General features: G+C 41.2%; 1 protein-coding gene across 12 annotated transcripts in view; it reads right to left on the reverse strand.

The window, feature by feature from the left end:
- Positions 1-248: 248 nt before the first annotated feature.
- CTPS2 (CTP synthase 2) overlaps positions 249-17955 on the reverse strand; it is a 129279-nt gene continuing 111572 nt past the window's right edge. For 11 of the 12 annotated variants that reach the window (XM_036839732.1, XM_036839734.1, XM_036839731.1 and 8 more), the window contains 3 exons: positions 15490-15634; positions 2085-2195; positions 249-1207 (listed from right to left, as the gene is read on the reverse strand). In XM_036839732.1, the coding sequence (XP_036695627.1) occupies positions 2126-2195; positions 15490-15634 (215 nt within the window). In that variant the 3' untranslated portion in view covers positions 249-1207; positions 2085-2125. The remainder of the gene's footprint in view (positions 1208-2084; positions 2196-15489; positions 15635-17955) is intronic. The other variant, XM_036839729.1, reaches the window with a different exon arrangement.

The raw sequence follows: 17955 nt of genomic DNA on the forward strand, positions 1-17955 counted from the left end.
AGCAATTCCACTCCTAGGCATAACCGTTTACCAAAAGAGTTAAAAACAGATACTCAAACAGTTATTTACAGGAATTCCCTGGCAGTCCAGTGGTTAAGGACTCTGTGCTCTCACTACCGAGGGCCCGGGTTGGATCCCTGGTCGGGGAACTAAGATCCCACAAGCTTCACAGCGTGGCAAAAACAAAAAACAAAAACAAAGAAACAAACAAACAAAATTTATTTACACATGAATGTTCACAGCAGCGTTATCCAAAAAAGCCAAAAGGTAGAAACAACTCAAATGTCCATCAACGGATGAATGAATAAACAAATTGTAGTCTAATCCATACCAGGAAATTCTATTCAGCCACAAGGAAGAACTGACATAGGCCACAACATGGATGAACCTTGAAAACATCAAGCTCAGTGAAAGAAGCCAGACACGAGAGGCCACGTATTATATGATTCCACTAATATGAAATATCCAGAATAGGCCAATCCATAGAAATAGAAAGGAGATAAGTTGTTGCGTGGGCGGCTGGGAAGAGGGATGGAACCAGATGAAGGTGGTGGTTGCACAGCACTGCGAATGTACCCAATGCTACTGCACTTGAAATGGTTAATCTATGTTATGTGAATTTCACCTCAAGTAAATATATATATATATGTTACTGATCTTGATTCCTGAGTTTTTTTATGCCCCCTTAAATTCTGTGCCTGAGGCCAGGGCCTTACTTACCACCCCCAGTCTTGGACCTGTTTCATTTTACTTTTTACTACAAACAAACAGAGTGAAAAACTGAAATAAGCTTGGTTCACATGCAAATCTGTGGCTGAATTCCAGGTAACAGAATGACTCATTTTTGACACAAAATTAGTTATTGCGTGTGCCCTGCCGGCCTTCCCATATAGCCCAGAGAAGGCTCAGTTACCTGGATCCTTCCTCACCACCTGGACGTCACCATACACCAGACAAGACACCAACACACTTTCTGCCCATTGAAGTTGCTGGGAAAAGTTTAATTGGCTACAGAAACTTGCAGGAACCAAAGGTCACCTCTGGGGGAAAAAGAAAACTACCCCTTTGATTCTGGTTCATGAAAGTGCATATTATTAGATTCCCCTCGAGGCTGTACATCCCATGTTTGGTGGAGAAAAGAGTGATTCTATGAGTGTGGTGATTTCCTTAGATAGTTCCTTCATCTTGGCTTCGGTTACTTCGGAGCCTTAAAAAAAAAAAAAAAAGTATTAGCCACATCAGCAGCTGAATAATATGCCTTGTAAGTATCTCCAACTAATCTTTGCACCATTTTGGTTTGCTTCTGAAGGTCTCCATGTCTGAGGCAAACCTAAATAGACCCGGATGTGCCTTCCCTGGTGAACAGGAATGTTCTGCCCCTAAGTGAAATAAGAAGAGAAATCACACTGGAGCGATTGATTCTGTACGAATTTTCCAAAAGCTGCTGTCCCTGCTAAAGAGCAGGGCTGTCCAGGCAGCATCTGCCTCTGAGCATGAATGGAATAAAGCCATCCAGGAGCCGTGAGGGACATAAGCTGCCCTTGGAAGCCAAGCCAGTCTCTGGCATCTCCCTACAAAGAAAGAAGACACTATTTTATTTTCTACAAATCCAAGGAAATCTTCTTTTCCATGAGTGACCTAGACCAGGGGTCAGCACACTGTGTTTGGAAATCAAGTTTTATTGGGACACAGCCCTGCCCATCTATGTACATACTGTCCAAGCCTGCTCTCCCTCTCCAACACACTGGAGCGCCCACAAAGCCGAAAACAGTCACTGTCTGGCCCTTTACAGAACAAGTTTGCTGACCCCTCAGCTACACTATCAGCCTCCACGTATCCATTTATAGGTGCACGGATATATTTATTCCTGGCCTCAGGCGCATACCTAACTGCCTGCTTTCTCAGGTGCATTCCAGATTCCCAGAAGCACAATCAGCTGTCAAGTCCGTCCTGCTAACTATGCAAACAGGAGCATCCCAGGGGAGCAGGATCCTGCGAGACAAGTCCTGTGATGCTCCCTTCTACACCAAGAAGACAGCTTGTCTGTAAAACAGACAAGAACTTAAAGGTTCCATCTCACTCACCCTCTCAGGCAGTCCTGGTGATTCCAAGTCACGTATCAGTTTCAGCTGATTTCCAACTCAGCTATCCTTGGCTCTGAAAAGCTGTCATCACTGGCATCGCTGTATCTATCACTAGAGCAAAAGACGAATTAACTTAGCAAGGTGTAAAAAAACTCTGGACAATTATCCTATTTACAATCCTAAACACTTTCCATAATTAACCCCCACTAAGAGAAGATACTAAGGAATATTCTATTATTACTTCCATAGTCACTCCAGGAAGACGTTAGTCCAACCACAACCAACGGTCTCCTTCTTTTGTCAGAGGAACTGATCACTTGCTTGTATTTTAAAATTGGAAGTACCTTATTCAGAAAATTTATAAAAGCATTTCAATTTAGACTGAAACTTATAACCTTCTGAAGACCACTAATATAGGTCAACAGCATGAAAGTTTTCCATTCCAATAAACATTCTAGTACGTCCAAGGGTTTGAGAAATAATTTGCACAATTTTGTTATTCTCAAATTAGAAACTTTATGTGATGCCCCAACTACCTCAAGTTACATGTAGTATTCAAAGTAGGACTGATTATTGACTTAGATGCCGCCATCTTGGGTTCCTGAAGAAATACACCTTCTCCATGAGATAGGCCTGCAATTGTACTTTCACTTTGAGCCACGGACTCAGTTTGGGGTTCCTCTTGCTTGGTCCCAAGTAAGTCAGCAGGTTGATCAACCCCTCAAGAGTTCTACTGATCTACGAAGATGACATTGTCAGGAAGTGTTTTATGCCTGACCCATTCCTAGCCTTGGCCAAGTTTTTGCTGACTTATAGCAATAGAAGTCTGAATTCCATAAGAGGTGAAAATCCACTTTTTTTTAAAGAGACGAGAGGGAACAATTGGAGAAACCCTATGCTGACAGGCTAGAAAACAAAGATTTACCCTAAACATATGGAGTAAATATCAATAAATACATAAACAAAATCATAACAGACAACCTCACTCTCTTCCCTGACTTTTGGACAAAATACTGGAAAGGGGGAGGGTGGGGCTAGAGTATGGAGAAGACACAGAAAAAGATCAAGAATTGGCAGAAAAGACAAGATTACTTAGATGAACAAAGAAATCAACATATCCTTAAAACCAATCAAGTAGGGGCTTCCCTGGTGGCGCAGTGGTTGAGAGTCCGCCTGCCGAAGCAGGGGACACGGGTTTGAGCCCTGGTCCGGGAAGATCCCACATGCCACGGAGCAACTAAGCCCGTGCACCACAACTACTGAGCCTGCGCGTCTGGAGCTGTGCTCCGCAACGAGAGGCCGCGACAGTGAGAGGCCCGCGCACCGCGATGAAGAGTGGCCCCAACTCGCCACAACTGGAGAAAGCCCTCGCACAGAAACGAAGACCCAACACAGTCAAAAATAAATAAATTAATTAATTAATTAAAAAAAAACCCAATCAAGTAGAAGATACCTCCTAGTTAGATTTTAATTCAGGAAAACCACTTCTACTGTTACAAAAGGGTTTCCAATAAAGAAAACACGGGAATAACCAAAGAAAATTTTTTTTTAAAAAACAGCCCCCCAGAACTGATATATCCTTATCCATGCACTCTCACTACACAAACGTTGAGTCCTTCCTGGTCCTCTGCAACAAAAGGGCATTTGGAAGATGCACTCAACTCCCTATGTGAGAAGAAATGAAGGTCAAGGATGTTCAAGTGGCTCACTAGGCACACGGCTCGTTCAAGGTAGGACCAGGATCCCCGTCATGCTAACCCAGGCCACAAGCTCCAGTCTAAGCTGTGTGCTGCAGTGGGCCCCACAGGGCATGTACCCTGACACCACAAGTGAGAAGGTCCAAAGGGCCAAGGGAACTCCATTTTCTCAAGTATCTCCAGCCTCCTTCCCCACCTCTGAGCCCGTGGAAGAGCGGGGTGGGCCTACATCTTCGCCCTCACACTCCTGCTTGTACTAGTTATTAGCCACATGCCTTCGCACTGGTCACTTGACTCCTGAGAGTCTAGAAAAAAGTAGTAACAATACCTACCACCTCATCAAAATGTTATGAGGGCCAAAAGAGAATGCATAAATGTGCTCTGAAACTATATGAAAATATGAGCTGTTGCTGTTTATGGGGGTTATGTGTTTACAACACGATATCTCTCAAAAAGTCATGGAAATATAAAGAAGCAGCGAAAACTGCCAAGTGCATGATTTTCAGAAGTCTTTCCTGTACCAAGAGTAATTCCCTACCCACTTCAGCAAGTGGACTTGGGTGGGTCTAACCTAATGGCTCTCGTTTCCTGTCTGCTGGCTGTCAGCCCCAAACTCTGCCAACGCATCAAAATGGCACAGGTCGAGTCTAACAAAGGGAAGCTCCAAGGCAAACGACTGGGTTTACTAATTTTCTTTCGTATGTGTTCAGGGGCGGAGGTAGAACAACCACATAAACCACAACACTCAAGAACAGAATTCTCGGGCTTCCCTGGTGGCGCAGTGGTTGAGAATCTGCCTGCCAATGCAGGGGACACGGGTTCGAGCCCTGGTCTGGGAAGATCCCACATGCCGCGGAGCAACCAGGCCCGTGAGCCACAACTACTGAGCCTGCACGTCTGGAGCCCGTGCTCCGCAACAAGAGAGGCCGCGATAGTTAGAGGCCCGCGCACCGCAATGAAGAGTGGCCCCCACTTGCTGCAACTAGAGAAAGCCCTCGCACAGAAACGAAGACCCAACACAGCCAAAAATAAATTAATTAATTAATTTTTAAAAAAAAAACCCAGAATTCTCAAAATAGGCAATGCTGCTATAAACATGCTGATTTTATGGCATTCATGCTCCAGCAAAACACAAGTGCTAGAAACACAATTCCACATGCGGAGCAGCAGTGGTTCCTGCACATCCAATAAAATGTGGGTGCTGCTCTGTGCCATGTAAGACTTAGGGCTTCATTTTTGTTTCACACAGAATGGACTTAAGTCATAAGATACTTATCGGGGCATATTTTCACTTAATTCGAGACATCTCAGCTCTATCTTAAGACAACTTGTCTTTTTAAATAACCTCTGTACATACACACACATACACACACACACACACACACACACTTCTCAGTGGGGAGAGTTATTAGATATTAGGGTCTTACATGTTAAATTTTTTGAAATGCCGCGGTATACAGAACTATTCGTGTGTGCCTTGTTACATATGAGGAGCAGAAAGTTTTAAACCTGCACTGTCCGACGTGGTAGCCACAAGCCGCAGTAGCTATCTAAATTTAAATCAACTAAAACCAAATAAAATTTAAAATTCCATTCCTCACGTGTACACACTGAGCCACACTTCAAGTGCTCAATAGCCATGTGTGGTTGGCAGCTGCCATATTGGACAGTGCAGATTATAGAACATTTCCATCACTGCAAAAAGTTCTATTGGATAGCATTGATTTAAAAACAAATGAATGATGATTTAAAAAAAAAAAAAAAACTATAATCACCATGCAATGGTTCTCCTTATCACGCCCTAAGAAAGGTTTTTTTAAGGTCTGGCTATGTACAGTCAAAATCACAGCAACTCTCTCTTATACATGCATGTACCCCCCAAATAACGGAAGCACTCTTTTTAAAAGTTTTTTACTGTACTATTTCTTACAAGACAAAATCAAAATCACCAGCGGCAACGCATGGGAATCGCTATCCTTAAACACTGGCTGGACTTACAAGACTTGACCGCCATGGTCTACATGTGGTTCTTTGACAAACAAAAGGCTTGTCGTAGTCAAGTTTGTTTGTCCAAGACTCCTGGTTCCTAATAAATTCCCAATATAAGAAAACATATATTCCAAGGCACCAGGGCAAGGGTAGAGTAATGCCTCATATAGTCCACCTTCTTTGCTACCCTGATGCAGCCGTTAAACCATTTCTTCTCCATTAACAGAAAGAGGTGATCGGAATTTAAAAATATTTTAATAGCATACTTAAGATTCCCAGCATGCATACATTCCTATAATACTTTATATCAAAATCCATTTCATATGGAGAAAGCATGTTTTAAAACAGGTTGCCATGCACACAGTTTCCCCCAAAGCATTGTTATTGCTATACTTACTTCCTTCTCAAAGAGCCCCTGGAAGCCATAAAATATAAGAGCAATGGAATAAAAACTTAGTATGCTTTGAATGAGTTTTGCATTGAATAGTAAATGGTAGAACACAACCCTAGCAGGGCGTTAAAAGCACAGTAGTCTATATCACTATTAACTCCGTCCCTGGCTGGCACCACACCATCTGCAGGCAGTGAATCACGATCAATAAAGAGCACCTTTTAAGCAACATTTAATCCCTGAGGGAAGGCATACTCAAATGGGGTTTATCAGCAGTTCTTTACAAGAAAAAGTCTCCAGGTATGGTTCTGGAGTCCAACAATAAGGGAGGGGGGCTGTTTTAAAGATGTTTAAAAGAACTGTCAAAAAAGAAAGCAAAAAAGAATCTTTTTTTCCAGTTCACTTTTGCTTGAACTGTAACAAAGGAGGAAAAGTAGTATTTTTATATCAGTTGAAAGTTTACAAAGCACCATCTCAACTGTTCCTCACAGTAACCCTAAAGGATGAAGATCCTGAGGTTTAGGACTGGGGACTTGGAAAAAAATTACCCAGTAAGTGGCAGATCCAGAAAATAAACCCACAGCACCCGCTCTATCTGCCCACACTGTCCCCACAAAAATAAAACATTTGCACCTTATACTGCAAGAATGGCCCCTGGCAACATCAACCATGTAGCCCAAAAGTTAAAATAAAAAGCAAGGTGATTCCAAGTTTAAAACAGTGCTGGAAAATGCACATTAGATTCACACAGGAGAAAAAGAGTATCTTACTCTTCTAGTCAAATAGAAAGAGACACCCAAAGTGGGATAAGGATGACTTAGAGGGAGAAATGCACACTCTCTGTATAATCAGCGGAGAGGCTACACCCACCTCTGATGCCCACCGTCAGTAACAATTTGGGGAACCAGCATCCTAACAGGCTACAGATTGGCATTCCCTTCTCACTAAGCACTTCAGGAATGTATAACAGGAGCCACGGGAGACGTGAGAGCCGAAGCCAAAGCACTAAACCCTCTGGGGGAGTTCAGGCTGTTCCGTATGGATTTGTGTACATTTTATGTTGTGAGTTAAGGGAAGCCATTTAGAGATTCAAGCTCCAAAATAATGTAGGAAGAGCATTCTGACAGCAGAAGATGGATTGAGAAAAGGAAAGCTGGAGGCCTGGAGACCAGGTAGGAGGCTTTGAGTAGGCAAGAGATGAAGGAGACAGGAACTAAGGTGAAATTAATAATAGCACAATAATAATTCCCATTTAATTTCCTACCATAGACCAGGCACTGTGCTAGGCGCTTTCCATTTAGAATAAAACGTCCTCTTCATCACTACCATGTGAAGTGAGTACTATTACCATCCCCTTTTTATAAAGACTATCTTAGCTGGAGGTCTGTATCTGAGGACCCCTAGAAGAATATCGATGGATGGGAGGCTTTTGGGATATGAATACCGTTCCAATTGCTATGTGTGTGCAGTTTTCCAGGAAGTGGGTCCACAGCTTTCATCACTTTCTTGGAAGGTGATCTGTCAGCCTCAAAATGTAGAGAACCATTATACTACCTGACGAGTCCCCCAGGACAGGGTGTGTGTTCTTACTGGACTTGCAGTTGATTCTCTTGCACCCAGCACCATGGCTGGGATGGCGTGAGCTCCAGCACATGTGGCGCATTGAGTGCATGCTGAAGCACGCAGCCATCAAACAGCAAGAGCATCATGCAACTTGGAAAAATGTGTACGAGGTGTTCAGTTCAAAAGACAGGCTTTTGTAATTAATAAAGACTCTGTGGTGATGCTTTGAGAACATACGAATATCCTGTTTTCCGAAACCTTTCATCCAATGGTTTTGGCATCCAATGGTTTTGGCATCCACTGATGATCCTTATTTGACTCAGTTATTACATTGGGGGTTGCACCTACATTTTTTTTAATTGGCCTTTTTTTTTTTTGAGTATTATTATGGAATTTTTAAAAAATGTAATGTGTTATAATCCAATTTTGTCATTATTGTTTTTGATGTTCAAACTGTCCAAAGTGAGCCCCTTTCAAGTGGCTTCTTTGACCTCATACAAAATCTTCCCCTTGGTTTTTGAACTCTTCCTTCCTTTAAGTCTAGCGATACATTCTGGGCTCATCTTGTACTTTCCCTGCCCCAGACCTGAAACCAACCATTTCTTCCAGGAACCCTAGTTCATTTCAGTGGGGGATGGTATTTTAGAAACTAAAATGGAAAAAAATGTTTCTTTACAAAAGAGACGTCCACACAGTCACTACCTTAACCAGGTGATAAACTCAGCATCATCCACCGTGTGACAACAGAGGGAAGGCTATGTGCCTTACATGTCTCCTGACGTGTCCTTATAAAGTCTACAACAGCCCCAATGAACTATTCTTCCCAAAATGTCTAACCTGATTCTAATCATGAGAAAACAATCAGTGAATCCAAATTCTGGTCATTGCTACAAGACAATTGGCCTGGCCTCTTTATAAAAGTCAATGTTATGCAGAACTGAGAACGAGAGGGCAATTTACCCAGATTAAAAGAAACTAAGGAAACATAACCAAATGAACCTCAAATTGAGCACTGATTACATTTTTTTGATTTCAAAAAAAAAGCTAAAGATACATTTGGGGATAAATGGAGAAATTTAAATATGGACTGGATATTAAATGACATCATTGAATTAATGTTAATTTTCTTAGGTGTGATCATGATACTGCATTTACGTGAGAAAATGTCTTCAGTTTTAGAAAATGAATGATAAAGTATCTAGGAGTGAAGTGCTATGATGTTTGCAACTTATAAATGATTCAGAAATAAGTATATACACAGAGAAAGAGAGAATCAAACGTGGTAAAAAGGCAACAATTCATGAATCTAGGTGAAAGGTTTACAAGTATTCACTGTACTATTCTTTCATCTTTTCTGTAGGCTTGAAAGTTTTCAAAATAAAAGAATCAGGAAAAATACACACACACACACACACACACTCACTATTATGATTACAAGCGTGAAAGGAGTCATATACGGATATGAACTAAAGACTGGAAGGAAAGACTCAAAAGCGAGCACAGTGACTATGTTAGGTTTATAGGTTTATGGATCCTTTTTCCTTTTTTCCCAATTTTCTGTAATGCCTCAGCTAGAAGTCCAGAGAAAACAAAATCTTCCCAGGCTGGAAGCCAGCATGTCACTTAGAAGGAAAAGCCCAGTAGTCACGGGAGAGAGATCAGAGACAATGGCGAAGGAAATGGGTGCCTTCGCTCCCTGACTGCTGCGGAGACTGAAAGAGAAAAGTGAAGAGGGAAGCCCGAGCCTGCAGGAGAGAAGGGACTCAGATCCCAGGAGCACACCCGGGCTCAGGAAATGGAAGGCGCTGACTCCAGCTCTGTACTTCCTTTAAGGACCCTCCGATTATGAAGTAGTTTCAACTTCTGAGTTTGGTCTGAAACGATCAAGCTAACACAGTTCATGGTGGAGTTAACTTCCCTCCTTTTTCTGTACCGGCCTGCCTCCTGTCTCGCCACAAAAAGATGATTTCTCTGCATAAGAGATAGTATGTATTGGGTGGAGACATGGAATCTAAGATCCTAAAACCTAGAATAAAATGCTACTCACATGTCTTAAGATTCCAGTTTTATACTTTAAAAACATGTTTCCCAAAAGAGCTGCATTTCTGTGAACTGTGGACTGAACTCCATTTCAGTTCTTGCTTTCAGACATAGAACACACAGAACAAGCACTATCTAAGCACAAGAGTTTTACTCTGACCTGACAGAGGGGCATGATAAATGTTGGAATCATAAAAACTGGAAGTCGTTCCTGACCTCGGTGTGGAGTGATTGCACCTCAGGGCCTTGCACGGCAGCCCCAGAGACACGCGGACTGAAAAACAACCTACGAACTTTAGACTCCCATCCCTCTTCTCTTTCCAGTTGCTTAAAAATGGAATTCTAAAACAACAAGGTCCTACTGTATAGCACAGGGAACTATATTCAATATCACGCAATAAACCATAATGGAAAAGAATATATATATAAAACTGAATCACCTTGCTGTACACCAGAAACTAACACAACACTGTAAATCAACTATACTGCAATTAAAAAAAAAAAATGGAATTCTGGACAAAGATCATGTGCTTTGTTTCTAGATACTGAAAAACTTGCAATTATAAGAACCTTTGGATATCCTATTTAGTATAAATCTACAATTTTTTATTACAATTATATGAAGCAGTCTCATTCCATTACATCATACACCAGCAAAGCCATGCAAATTTGTGGATACCGTTTAAACATGGGACAAATTATATTTAGACACCAGGGGAGAGATGTCAGCAAGTAATTACAATGATTTATTTAATGGACCATAATTTCCCATTGGATTTCTTTATTCTAAAAATGGTTTATTAGACTTGTGCAAAAGAGTTAACACAGCAGGCCTGAGGCTGCTATCTTTAGAAGGGCCTGCTTGCTGGAGAACTTAGCTTTCAGAACGTTTTCTCCATTACTAACTGATAAGGTCATTTCATTGGGCCTAGGCTGTTTGTACAAGCAAGGTGATTTGTGGTGAACGCTTGCTATCCTTCTGGGAGCCTGGAATTTGGGCGGTTGCTAGGCAGAGAATGCCCATGTGACCAGTCTCCTATAGAAACTCTAAACTCTTAAGTGTCAAATGGGCTTCTCTGGGCATAAACATTACACACTGCATTTTTACTGCTGGAGGGAGGGTGAGCTCTGTGTGACCTCTCACAGGAGGGAGAGAACATAGGAAACCTGCAGATAGATTTCTCCAGACTCTACTTATACCTCTTTCCCTTACTGAGCCAGCTGTGTATGTTTACTCTGTCACTGAAATGAATTTTAGCCATGAGTACAACTATATTCTGATTACCTCTAGTCAATCATTGAATGTGTGGGTGGTCTTGGGGGACCCCCAAAACAAGACTTAGTTTGATTTTGCAAGTACTTCTGAGTAGCTTATAAAAACCTAAAAAAAAATTAAAAATACTATCCTAAAACTATTATGCCTCTTGAACAGACCACCACAGGTGGTGGACCTGGTCTTCGTAACTGCTGCCATTCTATAGATACCAGAGTAGCTGAGAGTTCAGCTTACCAGCTCTAGATCCCAAAATAATATTCTTACTGCAACTTCCCAGGCAATAAAAGATAAATGTTCTCCACGAAGCAGAAAGCAAAGGTTAGAGCCCAGGTGTATTGGCTCAAAGCCAAGGATTTTTTACATTGTGGGTTTTAAAGACATCAGCTGCACATGTGCCATACATTTAAATAATATCAGCCAATTTCTGGGAAAGGAAGTCATTAGTCTAGTGTTCATATTTCTTGTCACATTTGTTTAGGATTGATTACAGACAGTAATCTTGTTTGACAGAAATACAGTCCCAACTCAGCTCACATTAGAGCCTGGCCATCAAAGCAGTTATTTGCTTTTCAATGCTCACTAACATGGCAGAGAGGAGCTGAAGTGCAAGGTTCCTCTGGAATCCTAGGGTCTGCCACTGGATTAAGTCATGGGCACCATTCTTAGTTGGAAAACCCCCTGCAAGGTGTCAAGATTATACTAGACTATATCCTCCCCTGCTACCTACATTTAGTACTGTAATGGGTAGTAAGCAACCACTGCATACTAGGGAGCCAGGGAGACAAAGATAAATAAGATGCTGGCTGCTCTTAAGGACCGCACCAGTTGGTGGCTGATAGACAGGAATTCTCTGACCACCATGGAAGCCTGCTAGTCAGCTGTGATCCCAATCCCAGCATCAGAGTCTTGTTAAGAGATCTTTCCTTCCTTTCTGAGACACTGTGCCTCGCTCAGGAGTTGCTGGCAAGCAGTCACTTTTCTCAGAAACTACTGGTGAGCTTTACCCAGAGACCACCAGGCCCCAGGCAAGAACTGGCGGGCCAGCCAGCACACAGGTGGGCGGGCCACACAAACCAGAAGCCATTTCTATATTAGGTGATGCTTGCAAACAACCAGATAGTTATGCATGAACGATTATGTGTGTGTTATTTCTCCCAGCCATCTCACTCGTTCCACTGTCATCCTCCTTTCACGTGTGAGCACCTGAAATAATGGAGACAATAAAGTGGCTGGGAAGGGTCAGAGCATATATCCAACACGGGACCACACTGGCATGTCCAATCTGCTGTGTAAGCCATGCAGCCTCACAGCACAGGAAGCTCATCTTCATATGCAGTCTCATGCAGAACCAGGCCACGTGAGCCAGGAAAAGTGGAGCTGAAGCTCCACTGAAGTAGGGAAGCTGAAGCAGGGAAGAGCCTGGAAACGCCCCCCATCCCAGTCTACTCCTCATGGCAGCCTGGATTCCAGCTCCACAAGGCACGGTGTGAGAACCACTGCACTGGTTCAAGAGTGCAGGGAGTGATCATTAAGTCATTAAGAGGCCCAACATGCAAAATATGTAAAGCTGTTCCCATCTGAACACACAGTTAAAGGAAATGCTAGAGAGCTGTGAGTCTCTCCTAGCAGGTAATATCGCAAACAAGCAGGCTTGTGTAACAAAGCACACACAGACACACCACACAGCGATCCTGGCAGTCCTCAAATGCAATATCGCCAGGCTCATTTGCTAGGATGAGGGTCCACAATGGTAATCTTCTAAACAAGATATATCCAGTTATTGTGGTAATAACCCCTACCTAAGCACATGATTCCGGCTAGTTCCTTTCACTTTGAAAGTTATTACATACAATATTCTTAGATGAGAGGAAGTAAAGATGTAAATTCTCCCCAAACGAGTATTTAAATATAAAGAAATTTTAATGAAAATCCCTAAGGGATTTTTTTATTCAAACTTGACTCTAAAAATCATTATACAGGTCCTCCAGAAGAGAGCAAAACACATTTTTTAAAATGTTAAATAAAAATGAGAGTAGGGTAGATACGGGCTTGATTTACAATAATCCTATGATAATGGCAAGGGTGGTAAGGATTCAGAAAAAAGAGATGAAATCACCAATGGAACAAAACAGAAATCCCTGAAACAAATCTAAATTACTTCATTGGCAGGGGTGGGGGGTGGGGGGTGGGGGGGCAGTGTAAGGGGGATGCAGATTCCCTACCTCACACAATACACCAAAAATAAAGTCCATATAAATTACAAATTGAAAATATAAAATTGAAACCATATCAGTCTCCCAAGGCAATAGAAATAAAAACAAAAATAAAGAAATGGGACCTAATCAAACTTACAAGCTTTTACACAGCAAAGGAAACCATAAAAAAAACAAAAAGACAACCTACAGAATGGGAGAAAATATTTGCAAATGATGCCATGGACAAGGGCTTAATCCCCAAAGTATACAAACAACTCATATAACTCAACCAAAAAAAAAACAAACAACCCAATTGAAAAATGTGCAGAAGACCTAAATAGACATTTCTCCAAAGAACACATACAGATGGCCAACAGGCACATGAAAAGATGCTCAACATCACTAATTATTAGAGAAATGCAAATTGAAACTACCATGAGGTACCACCTCACACCAGTCAGAACACCCATCATTAAAAAGTTTACAAATAACAAATGCTGGAGAATGTGTGGAGAAAAGGGAACCCTCCTACACTGTTGGTGGGAATGTAAATTGGTGCAGCCACTAGGGAAAACAGTATGGAAGTTGCTCAGAAAACTAAAAATAGAGTTACTACATGATCCAGCAATCCCATTCCTGGGCATATACTTGGACAAAACTATAATTCAAAAAGATACCTGCACCTCTATGTTTATAGCAGCGCTATTCACAATAGCCAAGACATGGAAACAACGTAAATGTCCACTGACAGACGAATGGATAAAGAAGATGTGGTACATAAATACAATGGAATATTACTCAGCCATAAAAAAGAACGAAATAATGCCATTTGCAGCAACAAGGAGGCAACTAGAGATTATCATACTAAGTGAAGTAAGTCAGAAAGAGAGAGACAAATACCATATGATATCACTTATATGTGGAATCTAAAATATAGCACAAATGAACCTATCTACAAAACAGAAACAGACTCACAGACGTAAAGAACAGACTTGTGGTTGCCAGGGTGGGGGGATGGAGAAGGATGTATTAGGAGTTTGGGGTTGTTAGATGCAAACTGTTACATTTAGAATGGATAAACAACAAGGTCCTACTGTATAGCACAGGGAGCTATATCCCATCTCCTGGGATAAACCATAATGGAAAAGAAAATTTTAAAAAGAATGCATATACATGTATAACTGAGTCACTTAGCTGTACAGCAGAAATTAGCACAACATTGTAAATAAACTATACTTCAATTCAAAAAATTTTAAAAAAGAGAAACCATAAAAGTGCTAGTGGAAAACAAATGGGTAATTATTTATATAATAATCTTTTGATAGGGAAAAACTTTAGGCAGGATACTGAAGACATAATCCATAAAAGTAAAAGATTTGACCACATATAAATAAAAAATACATGAATAAGGACTACATAAAGTATTTAAAACTTTAGGGAAAATAAAAACTAAGATAAAACTAAAAAAAACTAATGAAATTCATTAACAACTTAGAAAAAAAACAAAATCACTTTGAAAAAGTATCTGTAACCTAACAAAGGATTAATGTCCTTTATATATAAAGAGCTTACCAATCATTAAGAAAAAAGGAGGGGATTTCCCTGGTGGCACAGTGGTTAAGAATCCTCCTGCAAATGCAGGGGACACGGGTTCGAGCCCTGGTCCGGGAAGATCCCACATGCCGCAGAGTAACTAAGCCCGCGGGCCACAACTACTGAGCCCACGGGCCACAACTACTGAAGCCCGCGCGCCTACAGCCTGTGCTCCACAACAAGAGAAGCCACCGCAATGAGAAGCCCGCGCACCGCAACGAAGACCCAATGCAGCCAAAAATTAATTAGTTAATTAATTAATTTTTTTTTAAAAAAGACAAAGGATAATAGCAAAAGGAAAAATAGGGCAAAGGATAGGAACAGGCTATTCATAAAACAAAAAGCCAATAAACGTATAAAATATTCATATATATTTATTAATCAAAAAGTCAACAAAAGAAAATCCCTTTTTTAACCTATCAAAATGACAAAAATCTCTAAAACAATACTCAGCATCAGCATGATTTGGAAAGCTGACACATTACCATTGTAGATGTGATTAAATCATTTTCATTAAGAGAAAAAAGTATGCTTGTTAAGACGGGAAAAAAATGATTCTCTACTTTTAAAAAAAATCCTACAATGATATTAAATTTTATGAGAAACCTAAGATGTTGATAACTGCATCTCAAGTCACTGCTAAGAACTGTAAGCTGGTTACCTGGAAGACAGCTTGCATCCCTGAAGGAGGTAGGCATTCAGATTCCCAGTTGCCGCAAGTAATAGTCCCAGGTATGGAGGGGAAGGCTTCATTGGCCTAGAAGAAAACTCAGGATGGAATTGGACACCGACAAAATAGGGGTGATCTGAAATGAGAATAGTCATAATGCAATTGAAGCAGATAAATATGAGAAGAGCTTTAAAGGTCTTCTTATCTTTAAATAAGAAAACTCATTAAATGGTAAGATGATTATTTAACTTGTTACCATCATAGCCAGTTATTTTCATGATCCAACTTGGTAGTAGAATTTCAAATTGCAAAACACATCTCACTAATAAGAGATCCAGCATTTTATTTGTGCAAGGTGTTAGAGTGAGCAAAGTTAAGCAAAAGTTTTTGAATGGGAAGATGATCTGCTTTCCCCAAATCTGCCCGCTACCTAGACCCTTCACAGACGTACAATGGTTCCATTTCCATGGGTGGGGCCCAGGGCAGGCCACCCCAAAACATGCCTAAATGGCATATTGATTATTTTGAATTAAAGTTACTTAAGACTGAGCCGATGGGGACTTCCCTGGTGGCGCAGTGGTTAAGAATCCGCCTGCCAATGCAGGGGACACGGGTTCGAGCCCTGGTCCGGGAAGATCCCACATGCCGCGGAGCAACTAAGCCTGTGCGCCACAACTACTGAGCCTGTGCTCTAGAGCCCGCGAGCCACAGCTACTGAGCCCACGTGCCACAGCTACTGAAGCCCCTGTGCCTAGAGCCCGTGCTCCACAACGAGAAGCCACCGCAATGAGAAGCCTGTGCACCACAACGAAGACCCAACGTAGCCAAAAATAAATAAATGAATTAATTAAAAACAAAAAAAAATTAAAAAAAAAAAAAAAAGATTGAGCTGATGCAAGAGGGACACTTTGACACACACCCCACCTAGTCTCCTGAAAGCAGGAAATAAATCTCTCTTGTGAAAGGTGTACTTCCTGCCTCTGAAGTGGAAGGATACCCTTATCACCAGAGACAGGGAATTTGGGCAGAGAAGCCTATATAAACACATCTTGTGACTTCTTTAATTTACTACCCAAGCGCAAACTTTGTTTAGATTCTTCACTAATTAAGCACCCAAAGCCTAAGTTTCTTTGTCCTGTTAATTCCTCACATATTTATTGTTTCTTTGTCTAAAAAGTATAAAGGCTGCCTGCTTTGGCCACTTCTTAGGCCCCATTTCTATGAGACCTCCATCTGCACGAGTTAAAATTTGTCTCTCTCCTGCTTATCTGTCTTGGGTCAATTTTATTATTAGTCTAGCCACAAGAACTCAAGAGGGTAGGGGGGAAAGGTCCCCTCCCAGCACCCTGGTATCCTCATACTTAAGGCTAACTGTAAGTCACTCTTTCTCTTAGATGGTTTCAGGCCATTTCCCACAAGGTCTCCTTTCCCAAGGGATGGGTCCCCTGGGAATGCAGCAGATATAACTGCTTTTCTAGTCACAGCTCTGGGCTGGATATTAATCATGGATAGCACCATGAAGCTGAAAAGGCACTCATATTTCAGCCTACGCCAACGTATCTCTTGTGATGAAGAGTCTCCAAGTGATAAAAGGATGCCCTTTCAACATGTTAATGGTGGTTATGGCTCAAGGGGTGAGAGTTCAAGATATTTTTATTTTCTCCCTTATATTGATACTTCTCCGTATCGTGTGAACCTTTACAATGAACACATATTTCTTACAATATCAGAGGACAAATAAAGCTATTACATATTGAGGGTTGTAAGAAGCCCCTATATGAGCAATTCAAGTTCTCCTAGATGTAATAGGAACAGAAAAGTAGCTTTTCTCAGGTATCTGAAATCCCTTGTTTGGGAATGGTAAAAATTAATGGGCAACATTACCAAATCTGGGTAGAAATTTTCTAAGATTACAAATTCCTCTCCCCACTCAGAACTCTCAGAAACTATGTTTATTCCCAGATTAGGAAGCAACTCCTAATTAGAGATTGGGCAACTCTCTAATCCCATAATTGCTATAGTCAAAGCATGGTCAGTATGTATTCCTTACTTTAAAAGTCATTTTAATGGCCATATACATATCAAACTGAAGATGATAAAATACAAGTTTTATAGGAGGAAGTAAATATAACTTTAAATCTTTCAATGAGATGCTTTATCAAGTGATCTGAAAGTCTAGTATGGAATTCAAAATCACAAATCCCCATCACTTACCACTGAAGACCCAAAACTACTGCTCAGTAGTAAGGAAATGATGATTGAATGGCAATGTCCACTCTCTTAAGGTTATCATTTAAAGCTTAACCTTCATCCTAATAAAATAGGTAGCAGGCTAGCAGAGTGTTCTCATCTAATGGTTATGGAACTTTAGAACAGGAAAGGACTTCAGAAGTAGGGTAAATGTCCAGGTATAGACGCAGAAGCCTGGAGAAGCTTTGTCCTGCTCCTGGTCGGCTA

Source organism: Balaenoptera musculus, chromosome X (assembly GCF_009873245.2).
Source record: "Balaenoptera musculus isolate JJ_BM4_2016_0621 chromosome X, mBalMus1.pri.v3, whole genome shotgun sequence".
NCBI classification, from domain to species: domain Eukaryota; kingdom Metazoa; phylum Chordata; class Mammalia; order Artiodactyla; family Balaenopteridae; genus Balaenoptera; species Balaenoptera musculus.